This window comes from Acanthaster planci, linkage group LG19, assembly GCF_054643075.1.
Source record: "Acanthaster planci isolate LZ-2023a linkage group LG19, COTS_SCS, whole genome shotgun sequence".
NCBI classification, from domain to species: Eukaryota; Metazoa; Echinodermata; class Asteroidea; order Valvatida; family Acanthasteridae; genus Acanthaster; species Acanthaster planci.
The window spans coordinates 9,027,727-9,051,125 of record NC_141795.1 but is presented as its reverse complement, the minus strand read 5'-3'; the positions used below and the strand labels follow the sequence as shown (position 1 = coordinate 9,051,125).

Here is a 23,399-nt window from a genome sequence, read left to right as displayed (position 1 = left end):
GTTCCTTCCTCGGCCTCCCGGCCGGCCCGGCCCCCCCAGGCCCATCGTACGTCACCAAGCAACCATAGTCATGTAATAGCGCCCTCTGTACTACAAATTATGTTCTACAACAATGCCATTCTTTTTCCGGTAGGTCATAAAGCTTTAAAATACGCTATGGCTAGAGAATGGCGAATGAATACTATTCTTGGAAATGTGTTTTTTATATATCACGCTTGTGTCTGCGGTATAAATTTCGGTCATGTTCTTATTGGTGGTGTAAAACTGCAATTCGGTTTACCGTTTGAAAGCTACTACGTTTGTTTTATATTTCTTCAGTTTTAAAAGCGCATCAAGGGATAAGGACGTCAGATGAAACGTAGACGCAGATTTCACCAGAATATGTAATAAGCCAATCAAATCATGTTTTGATCTGCGCTTGTCCAATCATATTGCGTAACACAAAAGATGTAGGCGTACGTTGGCTCATCCATGGTCTTATTGATGTTATAAGAATTTATTACTAGATATTTGATAAGTATCATTACTTTCCATACGTGGTCACTTAAAAACTATCAATTATTATTTTATGTAGCAAAATGTAATTTTTAGTTGTCTGGTGAGTTTATCAGTCTAAAATCCTAGGTGATAGGAAAGTCTGGCCAAATTTTTATTGATCAGATTCAAAATCTCCTTACGCAATCTGTTATTCGCACAGCAAGTTTGCAAGCAGTGGCGTATAGCCAAATTACCCGTATCGACAAAAGTTACAAGGGGCGATTGATCAATTTTTTGTCGTTTTCATGCTTGAGTGCAGATTTATCACGTCTTTGAATTATAATTCAAAAATCGTTTTGTTTGGATTCAACCATGTAAATATGACCCCATTTAATGTAAGATGGCGACGGTTATTGAGCTTGGATTTGGAGCCTTCTGTCAGCGATTTTATCGTCTGCCGTAAGTTCTCACACACTCACTAGTTATACCAAATATACCCGTACGTCATGCATGTACTGTACATGTAGTACGTGCACGTAACACGGAGTACAATTTATTATTTTATCAAACTGAACCAAACATTGCTTTGTTTTTTTCGCTAAGTGGGGGTGATCCCAAACATACCTTTGTAGCTTGGGATGGTTGTTAACTCCAGTAGAGTGCCCACGGCCACGACCGCTTGTGTGTTAACTCCTCCAGATAATGAGTATTTCTAGCGATGTTGACATGTGATTTCGTCAGTTCGTTGCAAATTTGAGCACATAATAAACGGACCGTGGTCACGGACATTGAGGGAAGAAATGTGCATTGATTTTTCCATGGTGGTGGAGAGCTTCTAGTGTTCTTGTGAACAGTTCCTTCGTACATTGCATTTAGTGCAGGTTTGTTGAGTTCGTGTAAACTGAAAATTGTGGACTGTTTTAAATTTATAATTCTGTGGGGCATGTACATGAACATGATGAATACTGAGTGATCATGGAGTTCAACCCTTGTACTATCCTCGAAGTTAGAAAGACTAGCCCCATAGGCCTATCTATATTCAGTTGGACTACATAGTAATAATCACCAGTACATAAACATTATGTGGAATGAAATTTAAAGCCTCGAATTTTCCGTGCTAATGTTAAACATTGGTCAAACAGTGTTACTGAATAATGCGACTTGCTTGGCCAACCAAAGTAGGCAAGACAGCGCATGTTAAGGCCCTGCTAAGAAACTACCAAATGCAGGAAATGGCCACCAAGGTATTGTTAGCCATTTTCATTTCGAAGTGAGATATATTCAGTTCAGTTAAGTAATAGGCCTAATATTTCAAGATGTACTTTGAGTCTGGGAGATGTTAATATTATTTTTAATAACACGTTTTGCCCTTACACTGACGCCACTCAGTGCTTGTCTGGAGAATTAATGTTGCTGAAACAGAAATGATTATATTGGAGACTCGTAAATGTGTGTCTTTGAACTATGAATATACATGTTTGTTTGAGAAGATGAAGTTTATATGTCATCGTGCCATACCCCCAGAACTGCTGGGTTTGTCATTCACAACAGACGACAAACCCCACAGTTCTAGGGATAGTCATGCCTAACTTGCATTTTGCTGGTCAAAATGTTTTTGACTTCCATTCATGCCAATCATCACCAGTGGTATGAGAGTCCAAAAATACATGCATGAGGTAGACATGCATTACAAGAACATTGACTTTTTCACATCCAAGGCAGGCACCTTACATGTACAATGAATATGGAATTTTCTTGACGAATGTTACATGTCTGAATTTCCATTGCAGCCTGTCATGATTAATTCCATGTCTTTGATGTGGATGATTCATCATGTCTGTGTTGCAAGAGTCTAGCTTGTAAACATGGTTTTTGATGTTCGTACATAAGGTTGGAGTTGGCACATCAAAAACACACTGATAAATATGACCGGCAATTTTTTGGTCATCACTCATACATGTAGATCCTACAGCTTTGATGAAATGAGAAAGTAATCATAATATTGAGAAGGAACCAGTTACATAATCACTTATCTTTATTTTTTTTTTACAATAGGCTTGTCTCATTCTAAGTATTGGCTCTCTTCCTGAATCATGTTCATCAATAAATGCCATAAGCTCATCCCTGAATTTTTAAATTGTTTTGTAGGCAACTTTTGAAGAAATAGCCAAGGTTTGCCAACTGAGTCGCAGCAGAAGTTTTCAAGATCCCTCAGCCTCTGTTTTATGGTAAGTAGCCAAGGCTGCATTTTCTTTGTCGTTATGACTGCTGCACCCTTGGATGTAGTAAATTTGTGACTGTGAGTTAACCTGATTTTACAATGCCTGAATAGATCCATCTCATCTGATCAGTGTGTTTTTCGTTGATTTGACCCAACACACGATGCAAATGCACAATGGAGCCGTGTACTGTCGAAAAATGCAGTGCATGGTGAATAGAACGTTCTAATCCACAATCATGTGAAATATCTGAACTTGTTCGTAATCCAGGCACTTACTTGAATGGGGATTTATTTAGGCATCGTATAAATAGTATACAAATAATGAATGAGTGCAGTGGTAAGAATATTTTCATGAGTTGAAATATGAAATGTTCCATTCAACGAGCCAGGTGAAATGAATAGAACATTTCATCTGTCAACGAATGAAAGTATTTTTTCCATTGCATGTATGAAAAGCATTCATTACTTGTTTTATGTTACATCTAAGTAGATCTTTTTCATTTGATTGGAGGATAACATTTATGAAATATATGAATGTAAATAAGGTACTTCTGTCAACTGCTTTTTCCTGATCCAATATATAAACTTCAAACTTGGTGTCCGATTGAAATGTTCAAGAATGCGAAAAGACAAAATACCAATGGTTAAATAATATTGAACGTTTCACTTGTGCCATGGAAAGAACTTCATTCAGTGGCAATTGAAATGATCCATTCCACTTGACTTCACCTCATGGAATGGAACATCCCATCCATAACCTCATAAGTTATAAGTTTTCTTGCCATTGCACTTAAAATATTCATTATGTAGTTTTATTTATAGGACACATGAATAAATCCCAGTCATCTGTTTGGTAAGTCACTGATCAGAGAAGGTTCTGTCCCGGCTTTTCACACGAATAGACCAAATTTTAGCTCAGGTTTGGAACTTGGATACTTTGTGTCGCACATTTATGCTGGACCGGCCAAGCAAAAGGGTGACTTGTTCACAAAGAGGAGTTATCCAGGATTTATCCAGGTGCTGTACAAAACGAATGAATGTTGCACATTCATGCAGTGGGAAGAATTATTTCTTTCGTAACAGCTGGGATGATCTGTCAGAGTTACACTTGTAATCCGTATAAAAAATTATTTCATCACGATTATCTTTGTGGTTTCATCTGGAGTGTGTTGAGCTGTTACAGTGTATATCTCTGTTATTCAGAAGGTATAATTTCAACATTATGTCGGTGGTGTTTATCAGTGAAATCCCTGACATTGCTTGCCCAAACTCAGATGTTTCCTCCCTTTGGGTCCAGCACGGAAAGAATAAAACTGCACCTCAGTAGAGGTCATGAAAAAAATGTTGTACAGATTTGAAGGAGCCATCCATCATACTTCAGTCTCAAGTTTGACAGCTGTTGGTCAAAACAAAATGGGGGAGGTCTTGGGCTTCTGTGACTGCCACTAGGCTTCCAACACTTAAAGTGGGATGGTTAGATTATCATAGGAGGTTTCAAGATTGGTTTTCTATATTTGCTTCTAATTTACACAAATTAATTTATTAATATTCTTTCTGCAGGTGTGGTCACGAGTAACAGTGAATCCCATCAAGAACCTGTACATACATGTAACAACAGGATTTCTGACTGCACTTTGCATTAAGCCATACCACAGTCCTTCGGAAGCCAGTTTGGTTGTACTCTGTTGTTGAGCATATGCTGTACATGTACATGCATGTTAGGTATTCAACCGGCTTTTGCTTGTGTTCAGTGTAGTCTCTAGCTACAGGGTACAATACTGCTTTTGATTAAAAAACTAAGAAGAAATGTGATTGTAAGTCAGTAGCACAGTAACAAACTATGCACCCCAGCATTAGCTGCATGTGACCGCTGGGCATAATGGTGAAGGACAGTGACTCTTGCCTCGCCAATCCCAAGTACACGCAGTGGATCCTGGAAGCCATCTCCAAAATCAAGAAGCAAAAGCAGCGCCCCTCGCAGGATCGCATCTGCCATGTTGTTCATGCCAACAGGGGACTGAGTGAGGAGCTAGTGCTGGAGCAGCTGGATCTCAGTGTCAAGGATGGCAACATTTCCAAGGTGATCAACAAAGGTATCGCATCCTATCGCGATGGGGATGCCAAGAGCAGCATGAGGAAGCGCGGCCCCTCAGCTGCTGCCTCCGTTGCTGGCAAGAACTCTAACATGCTGAAGTTGATGCATGATGCCATTGTGAATCTCGGTGATAGTGGCTCAACTCTCAAGAGCATTGAGCGGTACATTCGACAATCACGTGCAGATATAAACCATGGTGAGCTCACGGCACAAATAAGGCTTGCTGCCAAAAAAGGTGCCACTAATGGAAAACTTTTGAAAGATGGGCGCATTTACAGAGTACCCAAGACAATTGGAGGAGGCACCCATTCAAGAGATGCAGCAAGTAGCAGTGCATCAGTAAAGTCAAAGGTAAGACAACTTGTCTGGAGGCAAGTGCATTTCATTCTAAACATCTTCAGATGGTCAGCTCCAAGACAAACCATTTACATGTTCCATTCATTTTCAAACAACAAACATGCCTTTGTAGATTTATACATCCAGGAACACTGCCACATGAATATCACATAAATCAGTATTTACTTTCTTAGCCTCTGTTGCTGCCATCTCACAGCGGATGAAGTTGACCGGCACTTCCCTTCTCAGACCTCCCAAGTTCAACAGTTGGAAGTGCATGTATTTGATCTGAATTTTTGTTGTGTGAATCGTGATACAGTGCATGCACGGTACATTACAACAGCATTGACTACAACATGAAAGTCCAAAGAAAGATATTTACACTTTTCTTAAAGGCATGCATTGCTGAAATTACTTGAACTTCTGGCCTTTCAAATTCAAACTTGAAGCTGTTAAATTACATTTATAAATGATACAAATGTCCACCAAAATGAACTTTGGGGTACATCTTTTAGTCATAAACTTGGTTCACATGTAGGTTACATTCATGTGCAGCCAGGAGCTATCAGGCAAAAAGGAGTGACGAGTTTATTTAAATGAGTCAGTTCGATATTCCAAAAAGTTACGGTCTTTCGGGAAAATGCCATACATATGGGGTGGTACATGGCTACACAGAATGGCACTGACAAGAACAGACATTGGCACGCTCGTGCTGCTGTTCCCAAATCACTTGGGACACACTTCAGTTTGGGCATGTGCTGTAGAGTACCGAAGTGGCTATGTTCATGTGTGGGCCAAGTTTACAGTTTATATGTACTTGCATACTGACTGTTCAGCGATTCCTTTCTGACTACTGTTGTGCCTTGAAATTCTAAACATTTTCGCATTGTGGTTGTGAAGGTATCCCAGGTGACCTTGGAAAAGTCTGTTGGCTGTAGGCAAAACAGTTAACCACAAAGTAGTACAACATAAATCCACCTGGGATGACTTTTGTTGTGTGTGGTTTGGAAAAAGTAAACACCAGATACCAAGGGTGTCTGGCTACATGTATGATTTGTAAATAATGGTTTCAGGTTGGTCATTATGTACATTTAGCTGATACATTAGGCATTTGATACGGTATGCTAGTCTGCGTCTGCCACTAGATGGTGTACACATTTTCATGTCCATGAAGATTTATTTGCTTTGTGATTTGGTCCTTGGTAAGTGTAGACTTTAAGTTTAATTTTTCATGTCGTTGCCAAGGTTTAATTGACTTTTAGCAAAAACACTAGATTTGGCTGAAGTTTGGCTCATAAAAAAATATTTTTATAAAAATGGGTGGCCAAACAACTTGGACGGCCATCTTTAATTCAGAAGTAACTCTAAATGTGTCATTAATTTCAGGGTATAAAGTCAGTGTAAAAGATTCATGTGATCTGGTCCTGCAGTCCAGTCATGGCAGTGCAGATGGTTACTGATGAGGCTCCAACTTTAAATAATCCCACGAGTATGACTGTTAGAATTTTAACTATCACAAAACTTAAAATATTGAACAAAAGTACATGTACATGGACGGTGTATGTTTATAGAGAAACATTTCCTTGCACAGAATCTGATTAATTTGTACATGTGCATACATGCATCCTTGGCTCATTGTAAACATGCTTCTCAATGGCATCTGTATTTAAAAAGAATGCACATGGTTGCTTCCCAACCCACTTCTCTGTGGGAACCCTTTGCTCTATGATTGAACGGTTTTGCTCCTCTTTTGTCAAGAGCGATTTGACATTGGGTTGACACCTATGTGATCACATGAAGTATTATCCTTAGAGATTGCAAGAATCAGAGCACTCTGGAAATGGATGACTGTTTAATCATGATGTTTGTGTTCCTTGTGCTGACCACATGCTTAATTAATTTCCTGCTGCCATGGGACAGCAAGGATGGTTTATCAGGATACTCAGGGTAGGGTCTGCTCTGGTCAGGTCAGGCGGGGATCTAATTAGGAGTCTCAAGGCCACTTCCCGTGGGACCCATGGAACACAGCCGCTGGACATACATGTAGATCTGTTAAATGACCCCTTTAAAAAAAAAAGCATTCCCCATCCTGTGAAGGTAGTGAAAGTTGCTTAGTAAATAAACACTACCTGTTTTGTACTTCACGCACATGTTAAATGTTCAGTTGAATCAGATTATAACATTCCCAGAACCAAACATATGCACTTAATTCTGCTCTTATGTGGAAATCATCCATTACAAGGCTAAAATCACTTACATGATATAGGATAAAGTGCTATCAAATGTAATGATTCAACTGTGAATTGAATAGTTTGCCTTTGGTAATAACAGAAGACAGTTTTTGAAGAGCAGAATGCACAGATACATGCATCACAGATTTTTTATTAATTTTTAGGTGAAATTTCATTCATTTTTACATTGGAAGCAGTCATTTTATTTCCTCACCATTGGCTCATGTTTGATTTCAGTTGTCAAACCGACCCAAGTCTGAAACTCACTCCCCCAACAAAAACATTTGCAGATTTTGATATTGGTATATATACATGTACCAACATAAATCACACTCACACATGCAGTGTTCGTTGTGGTTCTCGCCAAATTAAGGCATAGTTTTATCTGGAACACAGGGCACCATTAATCTCTGTTAAGAAACAAGTCACATTGAAATCCATATACTTTATCATGGCCTTGCCAGTAATAAATTGGGTCCCTTTCAGAGGGTATTTCTGTCTGCGTGCGGGGAGTAGTCTTAATGCTGTGCCAGTTTTGGTGTCAGGTTTCACCACTTCAATGTTGTTTGGAAATTAGAATATTGGTTGATGAAATACCCCTGGAAAAATATAACCTGTGCCATGGCGTAACTTGATACCATTCTTGGCAGTACATTGTAAAAGGGTATCCCGCATTATGTGCAGTCGTGGTGAGCTTTTTGTACTGGAGGTACAGCTGGACCAGTGTACGTTACATGCACATGTAGGGTAACGATGGGTGCCATTTGTGGAGTATAGCTGTTCTTCCACTTACGGGAATTATTTTTACATGTACAAAATTTTCAGCCTTGTACATGTATATATTGTTCCAGTTGATTTTAGTGAAATGTACATCACTCTGAACATTGTACCAACACAGTTCTCCAAACAAAATTATCTGCTGTACTTTTGCTCTTTTATTTATGCAGAATTTCACTGACTGATGTTCTATTTTCATGTAAAATGTACAAGTCTTCAAGGCCACATGCTGTTTCAGTCTTGTAGCATTGAACCATGTTTTATATGTTCCAGTATGTGCTTATGACAGTCATGTAATCATTAACCACAGGACTGTGTTTGTTTCATACCCCCTACCCACAAGTTCAAAGGTCACAGGCAAAGTATGCGCCTGGGATTCAGGTTTTTCAACCTCAGGGTGACCCGTTGTACATCCCTGTGGGAAAGCAGTCAGCTTGCTGGCAAATTGTGTTTTTAGTGGGTGAATGGCATCCCATAGGCCCTAACCCCAGTGACCTTGCCTGTAGTGAAATGTAATACATCCTGTATGTGTGCAGAGTGTGTGCATTTTGCTTTAGCAAATTGAGTTGCTAATCATGTTGGTCCTTGTCCAGGCAATTGGGTCTCAGGAGAATGGGTGGCGATGTGAGTCAATTCAGTTGGATGCCTCACCTGATTGTTGAGCTTAAATCTGTCTGCAGTGGGGTGTGGTGATTACACCATTCACCTATTCACTGAAAAAAATGTCAGTAGTATGACTGATACAAACAATTAACTTCTACCTTGAACCGATGATACAGCTACACGTAATCAGCAAGTCTGTTCACATTCTATATAGTTTACACATTCATGTTTAGAACAAAACAGTCAAACAATGCTATCAAAACAATCTGATGAATTCCATAAGAACTTGGTTTTTCATTTGACGCACATATATTGAAACTGCCCAAGCTAGAAATAACAACATTGCGTTTGTAGGCATAAATTGTAACAGAAACTCAGGTCAGTGGAGAACACCAAACCAAATAAACTTTAATAAGCTAATTTGGTGCAGCTCATGTTCTACTGTTTGGGTTAGGGCCTATATCCATTATTGTGAGTAAGTAAGTACTTTGGTGAATCCTGAATGAAACATGGGTCATCGTGATGAGATGGGAATGATAAGTGGGAAATCTGATCTACCCATGCTCCCTACTGAGTGGGGAATATTCAGTTTCCAAGATATTTGTTACTGATTTTAGAAATGTCGTGATTGCCTCTTGAGCCATTGTTTTTCTTTCCATTCAGCACAAACCCACAATATACATACCCTGTGATTTGGGGCACAATTTCCAGTGATTTCCGTGGAGATTTACATGTACATCACCCGCCATATACGAATCATTCAACAACACAAAGCACAGTGACTGTTAACTGTGATGTAATGATGACTGTTATAAATGAAATGAAATAAAATAATAATCATGCGCCCACAATATAACAGACACAGTAAATGGTCTAAAACTCACTACACATTGGAAATTTACTGTCAGTTGTTCACTGATTATGGGCTGTGATCCAGAACTGAAGTGTCCTTTTTCATGAACCGTGATCAGAGCATTAGTATGCAGTTATTTCAGCAGTTCAGTCAAGGCCACGGAGGTTGTGTCAAGTACACATGACCTATAATGGCCTCGCATGCAGTACACAGGTGGAACCCTCTCCACCTGTGTGGCTACTGTGGAGTACCCTTCAATTCACTGCCTGACAAAGTGTAAGATTGATAAAGGACAGTGGATGACAGTATTACACATCTGGTATCAGATGATTAATATTTGCCGCATGAGCATGGGTGTTGGCTTTAATGATGTCATGGTTCACCTGTTTTCCTATGTACATGTACATGTAGGGTGTAGTACATTGTAGATGTTCACTGTGCACGCTCATTTTACAGGCTCATGTACGTGGCATACCTTGTGCATAAGAAGTTCCCAGTCATTGTTAATGTGATACAGTTACCATTTACAGTACGTGACATGCCGTTGATATGATTTGTTATGGAGGACAGTTGCAGTGGGCCGGGATGCATTTGTACCGTACTTTCTGTGAGGAATTCTGGCTCTCTTCTTACCGTTCATCTGCACATGTGCACAAACGAACAGCCCTCTGATTTGTTGACCTTAACAGAGAAAGAAGAGACATAATCAATGGCACACATTGGTAGCAACAGAGCAGACATACTGATTACAGTGGAAAAGGATAGGCCGATTGTGGGCTGACTCAGATGTGTACATATATGGAACAGGTGTTGTGCAACCTGATGCATAGTGTGTAGACATGTTGACATGTGCTGTGTTTATGTAACCTCTTGAGATAGGGGATCAATGAAAATGCAGAGGCACACATCACACTTAGAGCAGTAATACTTCAAAATAAATGCATCTCCTACACATGTTGTGTTTTTGTTTTTAAGTAGTTTTTATTGCAAATGCAGTCCAAGTACGAAAAAGTAACGAACTATGGTACATGGTATACGCACCCGTATGTAGATGGATCATATTCATTATAAGGTATGGAATCAGAACTTACGCAACCAACTTATTTGTTTGTTTGTTTGTTTGTTTGTTTTACCCAAGTCTGGGTATTTTGCCCAGCTTTTTAAAAATTTTCCCTTTATTTATTTGGCTTAAAGACGTATTTAATGTTCAATGGATTTCCAATGGATAGCACCCTCTTGGTAGTTGGCTTAGAGATGTATTTAATGTTCAATGGATTTCCAAACCTGTGTCTTGTGCGTACTTGCCAACCATTCCAATTTAATCGGATCTGTCCTGACATTTAAGTTTTCAGATAGCAAAAAATCAGAACCTTCCAATTTCTGTAAACAGGCAGAAAAATGTAAAAGTCCTGGCAACAGAGGATGCTATTTGCAGAAAAAAAGGGCCCTATTTCTATTAAAAGGCAGAGCTGTTTATGGAGAGTTGTGACATGAGTGTCATGGTTGTTGGAAACAAACTGGCAGGTATATTCACCAGTGTACATGTACATGGACAATTGGTACAGTACATGCATGTCTGTAGCCGCTTGCTCTACTCTACACATAATGAACAGCTATTTTATTTGCAAAATCTGAAGCTTGCAACTTTCTAATTTAACAGCTCTGAAAAAGGCCGCTATATGCTATGTGAAAAATGGCAGTTACCAACAGACATGTACATGTGTGTACCGTACATGTAAATAGCTTCCCTTGCATGGCTGCCTGTTTTGCTATAGACTCCTAAAATGGGTGTTCCAATTTCTGACCGACCGTCGTGATGGCAAGTACTTGTATGTTTGTGTTATTATTTAAGTCAATCCTTTCTAAGGGGGAAAGAGGGAGGGCATGTGTTTACATAGCAAAGATGGTCCTGTGGTGGGAACCGACTACGTGTGCTTGCAGCAGGTTCATGTGCGTTTGGCACAGGACATGCTGAGCACGTGCTACAAATTTCCATTTGAATGAACCCGTATATGTAGCTCGTGTGCTGGGCACATATACGGACCTGGTTTAGAAACTTCCCACAAGCCTGTCTCTTCTCCGCTGGTGAGGGTGGACTTTACCTTGTGGCAGATAATACGGAAGTTTCAGACATGAAACCCCATTCCTTTATAGAAAAAAATTGCTACTTGTTGATACTTCTTCTTGTTGACACCACTCGCGTCAAAATTAAATTGCCATTTGGAATCACCTCATTGCCTGTACGAACTCATGAAAATCATTAAGGTGGCATATAAACTAATTTGGAAAGAAAGTGCACTGTCTATAGAGCCATTTGATTAACATCTAACAGGTCCCTGGCTGTCAGCAGTGATGAGTATTGAAACCACGACACCGCAAGCCGTATAAGGAATTGTTAATTTGTATGTGAATGCATGTGTGGTTTCGCTTTTCTGCTCAAAACTCAGCTGAAGAATCACCAACCAAGGGATGATTCAAACCTGGCATGAAGAGGTGATTTCAAACAGGAAAAATCATCCAATGACTTGGGATGGTAGAGAGTTAAAGTATGCCGAGATTGTTAGGCTGCAGCTTAAAATTGCGCACAAGTCTGGGGCTGTGGCTGTAGCCAATTCCCATAGAGTTGTGTGTAAAGTTACGGTATTATGGACATAGCATAGCATAGCATAGAGGATAGGTCTTCCTAGAAAGACAAGAGCTTGAGCAAACTCCCCTGTTATGTGAGCTTCCCACTGTAACATGTTTCTTGATGTGCCCAAGTGGGCTATCCACCATTTTCACATGACAGCATAGCTCAACTTTACCCTGCCAATTTGCAGCAGTGGGTCTACACGGAAAGAGTTCCTCGTCACGGGCCCTGCCAACCACAAAGCATGCAGTTTGGCTTGAGCAAGAGAACACTCACCCGGCCCCCTCGGACACTGAAGCCAGGTGCTACTATTGAGGCCCATTAACACACATGCGCAATATTTGACGTTTACTCTGTAGCAGAAAACCTTTCGGTATTTATGTTAATGATAATCCACAACAATGACGTACATTGTACCTTGACGCCATACTCAACAAGAATGCTGATTGGCCATTAGGGATTAACTGATGATCAGATCAGACATTGGATCGAGCCAATGTTTGGCAACATCAGTAAAACATTGGATCGGCAACATTTGACCTTCCTTGCCGATGTGAGTGTCAATGTTACATTGAAGAAAGGAACAAACTGTACACTCAGTTTCAGCAAACTCGTATTGTTATATATCTCAAATTGTTATTCGACTATGAATAAAAACAGTGTTTTTTTGGTCATTTGGTGAGATAAATGAACAGTTATACCATAGTTAAACCCATGTAAAGTGTCCCGAAAATTACGGCGGGCGATCCCTGATGCAGCAACACCCTGTGTGGCACCACAAGGTGCTGTGTGACCAGTCTGAAGGTACCGTTAGCCCGAGATGTAGCCTTTGCTCAAGGCATGCTTGGCTACCTGAACACACGGCACACACCTCTGCCGTTAGCACGACGAAGGCACCAACGTGAGTGGTGAAGCCATCAGCCGAGCATGGTGCACCGATGCCGTGCGTGCCTTGACTAAAGGCTAGACATGATTCAGCCCGAGGTGCTGTGTGTATATTCTGCATGTATGCACCACATGCGTCGGGTTTGAATACAACAGAGCACTGTTGGTACTGCACGAGCGGCAATGTGATGTACGCAATTCTCTCAACTTATTGACAGTAAAGGCAAAAAACTAAACCTGTTATTGGTAATGTGTAAACTGACATTTTAAATTTTAAGGGAGTACACTGGTTTTTTATTGTTATGAGCAGGCTTACATCCTACCCGTATTAAGGTTGTGTTTTCAGTTATTGTCCGTTAAAAATTGGATCGGATCGGACATCTGCCAATGTTCCAATTAAAACATCGGAAATTGGATCGGCAGTTAAAACCTACATCGGTTGATCCCTATTGGCCATAACAGGCAGTCACAGCGTGGTATCTTTGGGAAAATTTCTCTGGTTTCTGACGCAGCTTTTTATTGATCCACCAAATGATGTGTCCACTCTGAATGTAAACAGTGGAATAGAAAACCATGTGTTCCATTTTTTTTTGTCTATGTGGAATTCCATTAATGTAAATGGGCCTTTAGATGAATTGAAATTCCAAGTTTTTCATCCCTAAATTGTGTTGCAAGATCTAGGCAAGTTGTTCAAAAGTTTCCAGTGGATTTGGTATTGCCTGTTTTCTAAGATGTTGGCCAATCATTTACGGTAGGGTCCATGAGGCACCTGTGCTAAACTCTAATCTATGCGGGTGGACGATTTAGCTGTCATGAATGTTTCCGTAATTGTGGTAGTCCATAGGCAACCATCATCTTAAATTTTGTGATTGCCTCCATTAACTTTGTACACAGTAGAAACTATGACCTCAGATTTAGACTATGACGTCATTTTAGACTAATTGGTTAGCTGAAACAAGACATGTTTACATTGATATAACACCACTTAATACACAAGTATGAATTTATTGAAAATGTTTTGTTGGTTTACATGATAAAGAAATGGTGAAGAAAAATGGGTGTGTAAAGGCTTAAATGCACGCCAGTGTACGTGCACATGTAGGTAAAACATCGTTTAGTCACATGATTCTTTTTTCACTCATGAGGACCTGTACTGCTGCCCAAAACAGTAACCTCAGGATCTATTGGGCCCTGTATTGTCCCCACACCACCTCAACACTCTCTATTCCTTTTTACACCAAAAGAATATTTTCAATGCAGTACAGTGTAGTATAGATGCTAATGGATTAATCAACTGAAACACTTCAGTTCTACACAAGGCATAGCTGATGCCTCAGATAAATGTATGTAGATCTGTCAGATTTGGGCGTTGTGATATCACAAAGTCAGGTGCACACTTTGCTGGTTTATTTGTACCTGAAGTGAAGCAAAACACTTGTCACCACTGATCACGTGGCTTGGCATTGCTTTGAACGGCTTTGTCTCTTCCTATGTGTTTGTCGCACACCTTACAGGATGACCGGCCAGTTGCCCCTCCAATGGCCGTGTGTGGTTGTTGCCAGGCAACAGCGGACTGTAATCGGGAGGGCAAGCCAGAACAACTGCTGTCATGTGTTGATTGTGGAAACAGTGGTAAGAAAGTGTTTAAAGACTGCAACAACATTATATGTGGTTGTCACAAAAGTCAGGAGGCGGTGTAATGAGTGTGTGCTGTTTGAAGAAGTTAAGTCATTATATAAAATAACAATTCAGCGGGTTTTTTTTATTGGTTGTCTTGTGCTTGATGTTGCAAGTGAGATCTGCAGGAATAGTGGTTATACCACGTCGGATGTTTACCAGTTCATTGATTTGTAATTTTGTTATCAAAATATGGAATGGATGTGAGGCTGTACTGAAGATGTGAGAGGAATTTCAATATCTTAGGGGTGTCAAAAAATCCTGGTAATTGATAAAGTCGTGCAGATATATACATGTACGTTATAACTGATTTCTTTCACTTGGAAGTTCCTGAAGATAATCCCAAATCAGATGAAAATGTACTTGAGACAACCAATTCAGGGTGATTTTGATTCCGTAGCTGATATTTGTGTGTTAAAGTCAGTTTGTTTGGGTTTTTCTTGTTTTACCACTTTCCCATGTTCAGCACACCCATCCTGTCTGAAGTACTCAGCAGCACTGACTGAGAGAGTTCGTCAGATCCACTGGCAGTGTGCCTCTTGTAAAACATGTGCAATCTGTGGCAAGCGGGGAGAGCAGGTACTTGGACAGAGACATCAGACCTTTTACCAGATAAATAGCCAAGAGTTTTCACCAAGTAGATCTTTGTCACAGAACGTGGCAGTTTCTGTCAGTTTTTGAGAATTTGTAGTCATGACCACATTCACCAGGATGGGAGACTGTCCTCTCTGGTTCTGCATTCTCCAGTGAAAAATTTTGTCAAGATTTGTTCTACCTTTGTCCATTGTTCTTTCCTAATCAGTCTCTTTCCCTCAGGGCTTGTATATAGGATTATATGTCAAACTTGCTTCATGTCTTGGGTACTACTTTGACTCAAGCTGCCCATCTAGCTTCTTGTGCTCTTGATTTTCTTGGAATCGCTTGATTCATTCAGAACTCAGAACTTTAAGCTGCTGATCTATCATGGTCCTTGTTCCCATGGGTCCATAGAAATGTATAAATCCCAGTGGTGAGCAAATGGGAATTTAGAACATTGCATCTCAGGTGCTTGTTACCTGTTGATAGTATTTTGTTCAATTGTTCCAGAGAGTCATTTCTAAGGAGCTTTCCACTTTGTTTTTCACATGTAGGAGCTGATTTCATGTGCATGGTGTGGGCGAGGATACCACATGAGCTGTTTCAAACCACAACTCAAAAGAGTACCCAAAGGTAATGTAAAGAAAGAAGATTACATGACAGCAATTTTATTAAAACTCTAACAGCTTTGTAATCAGTTTTGGAGATTTAATGTGTTCTGATCATTAGTAGAACTTTGCTGGATAACTGGAACATAAAAACACAAGATCCAGGTAGAACAAAATGACATGTTCTACTGGCTTTAATTTTTGCATAGATCGGCATGATTGACTTCATAGATCATTTTCAGTGTCATTAATTGGTTGACTTCATTAACTGTTCACGCATACTTGTTCTTTAGTTGTGGGGACTATACGTGTATTGAAATATAGACCTTTTGTCCTCACAAGTTGGTCCTGACTTTCTTAACAAAAGAAATTGTCCCTGAAACACGGTGAAGGCCTCTCCTATAGTTCATGAGGAGTGTGACATGCTCTGGCAAGTTTTGTGTGCCTTGGCGAGTGACCGATGTACACTCCCTCACAGTTTACAGTGGTTCCCATGGGTTTTTGTGCACAAGCATAGTGCCTGACTGACTGTGTGTCGTACCTTGACTTGGTATTGAGCCACGTCTGGCCATCTTAGCAAATATCGCTCTGATAGACAATGCACAAGTTTGGTACAAGTTACTCTCCAGATCAGCATTCATGGTGTCCTACTTAACATGTAGTTATAAATGGCCATGGTATCCTGGTATTTTAAAGATTCCATTTTTTTTTCATCAGGTTCATCATGAAATATAAAACTGTCCATAGGTGGTTAAGGCATCATTAGTTTCACAAACACATCAAAGAACTGAATTTCAGTCAGGTGCAGAGCAAGTGCTTACATGTGGGGGCATTGTCTGCCGTTACTCATAACAGCCTCAGGGAGCTGGCATTTATCTCCCATCAAACGACTAGAAACATGTACCACTTCCTGTGGGTGATATTTTAGGCTATCGCTTATTACTCCCAACTCTTACTGTGAAGAATTGGTGCTCAAGATAAAAAGTACATTGGCGAGTGCCTTTGCCCAAGGCCAGAGTCCGGATGTAACCATGACCCTTCCTTGATGAGATGACTCGGCTGTGCTGTCAATTTTTTAGGCAACTGTACCTAAATTAGTTCTACATTAACTCTGCCCTGGTTTCCTCGCAGGACCCTGGAAGTGCAAGCCATGCAAAACTGGCAAGTGGTTATCGTTGCCATCTTCTTCATCCGCAGTCAGCTCTGCCTCTGGTCTGAAGAGAAACTACCAGTCCAAACTGGGTAAATCCAACAAATTGAAGATCCAGTCTGTCAAATCAGCACCCCGCAGAACGTAAGTTGTCTTTTCTTGCTATTTGGACTCCGTTTGACCTATTAGATCTGTTAATAACTCATTGACATTTTACAGGTCTTTACCCCAGCTGTGGTGAAACATTTCAGAACTGGTTTCCGATACAATTAAAAGTGCCGTAAGAGGCACAGTCTAGAAATGTGAGTGAAATAATTTGCCGGAAAGGGCAAAACCCTGTGAAAACCCTTCTGGTTTTAACGGGATGCTATAGCAATGTCACAGAAATTGGTGTAAGGCCATCCCTCTGGAAAAGTAGATTCAGCAACACCCTGCACCTGTCCTCTAGTTGCATCTCATATGGTTCTCAATATGTTTAAGCATAACTAGAATCAAATCAGGTGATGTACTGAAGTGATAGATGGGAACATTTATTAGCCACACTTACTACAAGTGGTTTGCCCAATGTACTTAGTGCCTATCCAGTCGCCATTTGTTCCAGGAATGTATTACATGCTTCTCCACCTGATAGTCAACATTGCCACGTGAAACTGTAGTGCTTTTTAGGTGAAGTACTCATCTTGTCAGTTTGGGACTTGAGATCAGCTGTGGGATTCACTTTTGAATTGGTTTGCTCAACCTCGTGTCTTTGCAAATCATTTACATTATGCACAACGGCTCAGTGAATCATGGCCAGAGAGGATGTGTGTAATGAGGTTGACAGGTCCCAAAATGAGAGTGTCCAACTGATGTCACATAGGATGAAACATTGTCCCTATCAGTAATGTCCTGATTGATTCCGTTTGGCCATGAAAAGGGCATACAACTTGGATTGGTGAGTCACATTTGATTTTCTGAGTAGATTCTAAAGACGTGAATTCTTTCTGTGCAAGTACAGTAAAGATCTTAACAAGTTTTCAGATGTGTACAGTGTAGGTCAGTTGAATGCCACATAAGTATAAGTTGATGCTGAGATCATGAAAACAAGAGTCATCAGACATGACCAAAGTAGGTTATCAAGTATTCATCGAGTGCAGTGTGGCAGTGTTTGAAGGACTGGATGGCTGTTAATTAATGGAACTAACTGGATGTTTGAGAGATTGGTGACTGTCAAGGTTCAATGTCTGCTGTTGTTTTGCCTAATTGTGTGGCTGTGTCTCCGTATGGGACTATTTAACCATTGCCCAGCATCTGGCCAGACAGGATGTTAGCCTGCAAAGAATCGTATGTGATGACCAGAGGCTTGGATTCTCTGGGCATTCAGGATAAGCTCGCTATCAGTGCAGGAAGAGTTAGTGGGCCCAACCTTTTCAAGCCAACAACCACTTCAGGATTCTCATGAGTATTAACTTGGAGAGGCTGAATCATCTTCTTGTATGGTGACCAAGTCATGCACATGTATGTATCTCAATCACCGACCGTGTCCCTTTGTGCTTTTATTCATGCGAGGGCTTCATGTGCCTTATACATTGACGGCATATTGCATCCAGAATACTGTCATGCCACAGGTCATTGACCTCAGGATTTTGACACGGGGTGAACTTGGATGAAGCAGGCTGTGTGGGGCAGATATAGGGGGAAATTTAGGGTAGTTCGAGGCCTGATGTGTGAGGGTGTGAATCATGACGACCTAGATTGGACAAGGTCAACCCCAGGCATCCAGAATGCACTATTCCCTCAAATCAGTCTGGAGCATTACCACATTTGGGCGTAGTTACCCTTCCTTGTGATCCAGCTGATACAGAAAGTTTCATCCTACGTCGGGGTTAATTATCTCTAGTAGGCAACGATGAATTTGAAGTCACGTTGGTACCGACACAAGCATGCTTTAGAGCATATAGATGATGTCTGTAGTGGTCTTTTTTTTGCACAGCTAATCAAATTTTTGCAAACAAAACTTTTCGGTCGGTGTTTTTTGTTCCATATGCCCCAACGTTAAAGAAAAGCACCCCTGAACATGAAAATACCCACAATCCTTTTTGGGCTGCTAGAATAGGCCTTGTAATTGGTCAGAGTGCACGAAATTTGTGACATAATAGCCCGTCCAAGTAGGGTAAAACTCCAGACTTGAAATGTGGCCTTTACTTGTGAATGCAAATTCAAAGGACAGATTCGTTATTGTTAACTCAAAACTTCTCACTGCAAATCTTACCATTTAACCGGTTAAAGTCAGATTTTCTTACCCGAAAAAGCTGTTGGGATGGGTTTTTTTTTCCCAAAAACCTTGCAATTGTGCTTTGACCCAGCCAAGCACAATGCATTAATACATCCACCATGGAAATAAAAAGACTTCTTACACAGTGTACACATCCTCAGTGGAACATATAAAGAAAATTATGTGTGTTTACACGTCATCTGGCATCAAGAAGTTCATTGAAACTCAAAACAAAGAGATGTTTATTTTTACCAATGATTAAGAAATTGTCGATGTTCACATCTCATTTGGAAGAAGACGTGAAAAAAGAGCCACTTGCAACAGAAAGTTATTCAGTTGAATTTCTCAAAGGAAAGCAATTAGCTGGAAAGAATGCCCTTATTAATAATTGGTGTTGCCAGCATACATACATGTAGGTTGTCAATTTACTGCATGTCAACCCTGAGGAGAGTCCATCAATATTACAAATGCGGAAGACAGATTTTGTATTTTTATGCTTGAGGGTAGTTATTCCTGCAACGTCTTGTTCGGAAATGAAGCATGCTCAAATTAGTCAAGACATTTCGTGGCACATAGTCAAAGTCGTGTGGCATTTTGCCCTGCACCTTTCCTGTTCTTTTCTGCAAAAGTTCTCAAGATCTTGATGTTTCAAGTAAGGCTTGCCAAAGTCATAAATGTCATGCTAGCATGTTGGCATGCATCTACCATGTTGTGAATTCAGAAGTAGTGGCTGCAAAAACAATTCAATTAGTACATCAGTGGGGTCATTTTTTTCCCCCTCATTTTGAACTGTGATTGATGGATATTATCAGAGGAGTTAAAAGGAAAGTCACACTTCCTGTACAAAAAAGGGCTGAGTTCATGCTAGTATTTCTGGATGTTGACCAACTTCTTCTCAGCACCTTGGTTTGTAGACCTGAGGGCGGGCCCACGCCTGTTGCTTCCTGCCATTGGGGTTGGTTGTACACCCTTGCCACAAGTTTTCAGTGGAGTTTCTGATGGATATTGGATGTGTGTATGGAAATGTCTCACCATCCGCCGTTCTCCCATAGGAGGGGGGATTTCATAAAGGGTTCCGAATTGAAGCTGCATGTTCAGTATTGGTGAATTTGATCCAACCATACCGTTCAGGGCTCTCAGTTTGATTTATCCTGGTAAGTGTTTTACAGGTCCCTCACTTGACATCTGGTATTTTGGGGGTGTGCAGTTTAGGGTAAAAGATTACTGCACTTCAAACCACGCTCATTACCCCGGTAACTTACTGGGATTTTATCGAAACAGTCATAGAAAGGATTGTTCAGGTTGTTGCAGCATTTTAGCTTGCGAGCCGTGCAGCCGTGTTTTGCACGGCCAGTTTTGTGAAATCACGGCCCACTTTCTCACGCACGGCCTAGCGGTGCAAATCAAGCCGTGCACTACTTAATTCGACGCTTGTGTAATCGAGATCCCCGAAAATGTGAAAGTAAAATCTGAGCTAAAATTTGGTCTTTTCCCCATGCTTTTCCCCCATCAACCAAGTCCAAACTAGAAACTACACTGCAATACATGTACGCTTGCACTAGTTCGGACGTCAGAAGGTATCAACGTCGGCAGGCGGGTTCCCATATAAATAATGAACTACAGCACTGTATCTATCAACTTGTAACAAAATGAACACAGGGAGCCATACTTGTTCACCAGCAATCAGATCATACATGTAATCACATTGTTCCCATGGCAATCATTAGCCGCCATATTGCGCCCACTCTCGCATGAGATAGTCCATGGGGACGAGATTGACATTATCATTTCGGGGCTTGCACTATTTGCTCACTAGATCATCCAGAATGAATCGAAAAATAATGGATTTCTTCTCGAAGGCAAAGCTTGACCTACACATGACCTTTGTTATTGTCAATAATGAGCATAAAGCTTGTTTAGGTTCTTCTACCTTAATTCTGGAAAAAATTGTCGAACTCTTCCGATGCCATGTCCAGACTCGTGCACAAGTACGAGCACGTGGCCTGCCTGTGCTGTGGTTTATATGGGGGTGCATGTACAGTGTGCATGTACACGCACTATGCATGTACAACATGTATTTTTTCATCCACATGAAGTCAAGTCATGTACTCAATTTACTTGTTCTTAGCCAAATTGCCAAAGGAAGCATGCATACATAGGAAAACTAGGGTTCATTTTTATGTCTTTATTTATTTTTGTTTGCTTATGACATAATAATCTGAATGTAATGCATTGCAAACAAAAATGCATTACCTGCATACCATTTTTTTGAAAACAAAATAAAGTGGTTATGAGAAATCAGTTCAAATGTGTTTGTCATTTTTTCTACTTTGTTGCAGGGCTGTTTAAGCACACTGTATAAAACAATAAATGCAGACAGTTTCACAATTATTTTTTTTCTAAAAGCCATTATTTTTGTTTGAAAAGGCAACAAATCTCATGAAAAAAATGTCAGAAATTCATCAGAGACCACCAGAGAGCATCTAAAATAGCCAGTGCTTCCAGGGCCCTTAAGCAGGCCCTGGATCCAGGCCGTAAGGGACTTTGCGCTGCGCGCTCGTGTTGCGTGCTTGGCTCGCAAATTTTGGACTCTTACAAGATTGCACTCCCTGGTTTTTTATTTTGCACTCCCACTTTTCAAATGCTAGCTCAAACACTGGGTTTGTTGATCCAATAGGAATGTTGTGCACAGCATATGTCACCTTGGAACCATAGGAATTGTATAACTTTTGAAAGGCCAAAAGTTGGGCATAGGTGTGTGTTTGGATTTAGTAAAGTATTGATAAATTGAAGGCCCAGCTTTTGTTTATTTGACGTAATTCAAAGATATGTGTCCATGATATTATAAAACCATTTGTAAATATTGCCACTCTCTTTTGAAAAGATCTTTTACGATAATATTTTTTGTAACAATTATGTGGGCTTTTTTTTAAACGAAATTTTTGCATTGCTAAGGGATTGCTTGCATGTGTACTTTCTGTCCCTGTTCATACGTGTAGGTTCCCTACTTACCAAAAGACCATATATTTTGACACAGGTTAGGCCACCGTGAACAATAATTGTTTCAGTCCTCACCCAGTGTTCAAAATCCTCATGACAAATAACGAGATTTTGATAGTGCTGGTGACCACAGAGAGCAAATATAAGTCTTGCGGTCAGATGTGTCAGAAGTTAGGGACTTCCAGGCTGGTGCGTTTTTTTATACTCATAGTTTTTGCAGTTTGGGCTGTCATGCACAGCATTGAGAAAGCCACTTTATCTCTATGATATCAGCGTTGGAAATCGCTTGATAAGTTCTTTCCTCTTATGTCACGGAGGATCGAGTTGTGGTTTACCACACTGGAGCAGAAAAAAAGTTTGCAAGAAGTTTCACTGCATATCAGACAACTTCCTTGTTTTGTAGATGTGTATCCTTCTATTAGCAGTGTGTGTTACGGAGACTACAGTTGGATTCCGTTGCCCTTTGAAGACGTGTGTGCACTGCCTAACATTAATGGAATTGCAGATACATAGCTTCCTGCTTGAAATGATTACTGTAATTACCCCTTATCTGCAAGCATTTCTGAATCAACCAGAATCAAACTCTGTGTAGTGACAATGTTAAGCATCTTATTTAAGCGGCACTTTATGCCAAAGGATTCAAAGTGTATTTATATGAAACCAGGGGGCCAATTTCATAGAGCTGCTTAAGCACAAAATTTGCATAAGCGTGAAAAAACCTTACGTGATAAATAAGGCTACCAGCCAAAATTCCATGTGATGTATATTGTTTTGGCATGGTATTCACCTGTCTTTTGCTTAACATGACAATCACATAGATTTTGAGCTGGTAACCTTTGTTTTTTAAGCAAGGCTTTTTGCGCTTAAGCAAATTTTGTGCTTAAGCAGCTCTATGAAATTGGCCCCTGGACATTAAGGCCAATCTTATGATGCCACCAGTAGCTGCTGTACATTGTAAGCGTATTATCCATCAAAGCTGTGCAAGATGGAGACTCAGATTGTGTCTCCGAAGTACCAGTAGTTAAGT

General features: G+C 40.4%; 1 protein-coding gene across 8 annotated transcripts in view; it reads left to right on the top strand.

Annotated features, from left to right (window-relative positions):
- Positions 1 to 693: 693 nt before the first annotated feature.
- Positions 694 to 23,399, top strand: part of LOC110984920 (uncharacterized) — a 55,594-nt gene continuing 32,888 nt past the window's right edge. For 5 of the 8 annotated variants that reach the window (XM_022245560.2, XM_022245559.2, XM_087130081.1 and 2 more), the window contains exons 1-7: positions 694 to 936; positions 2,626 to 2,705; positions 4,259 to 5,144; positions 14,622 to 14,739; positions 15,251 to 15,363; positions 15,915 to 15,993; positions 17,100 to 17,262. In XM_022245560.2, the coding sequence (XP_022101252.2) occupies positions 4,578 to 5,144; positions 14,622 to 14,739; positions 15,251 to 15,363; positions 15,915 to 15,993; positions 17,100 to 17,262 (1,040 nt within the window). In that variant the 5' untranslated portion in view covers positions 694 to 936; positions 2,626 to 2,705; positions 4,259 to 4,577. Of the gene's footprint in view, positions 937 to 1,019; positions 1,359 to 2,625; positions 2,706 to 4,258; positions 5,145 to 14,621; positions 14,740 to 15,250; positions 15,364 to 15,914; positions 15,994 to 17,099; positions 17,263 to 23,399 lie in introns of those variants that run through there. The other 3 variants (XM_087130082.1, XM_022245562.2, XM_022245558.2) reach the window with 2 other exon arrangements.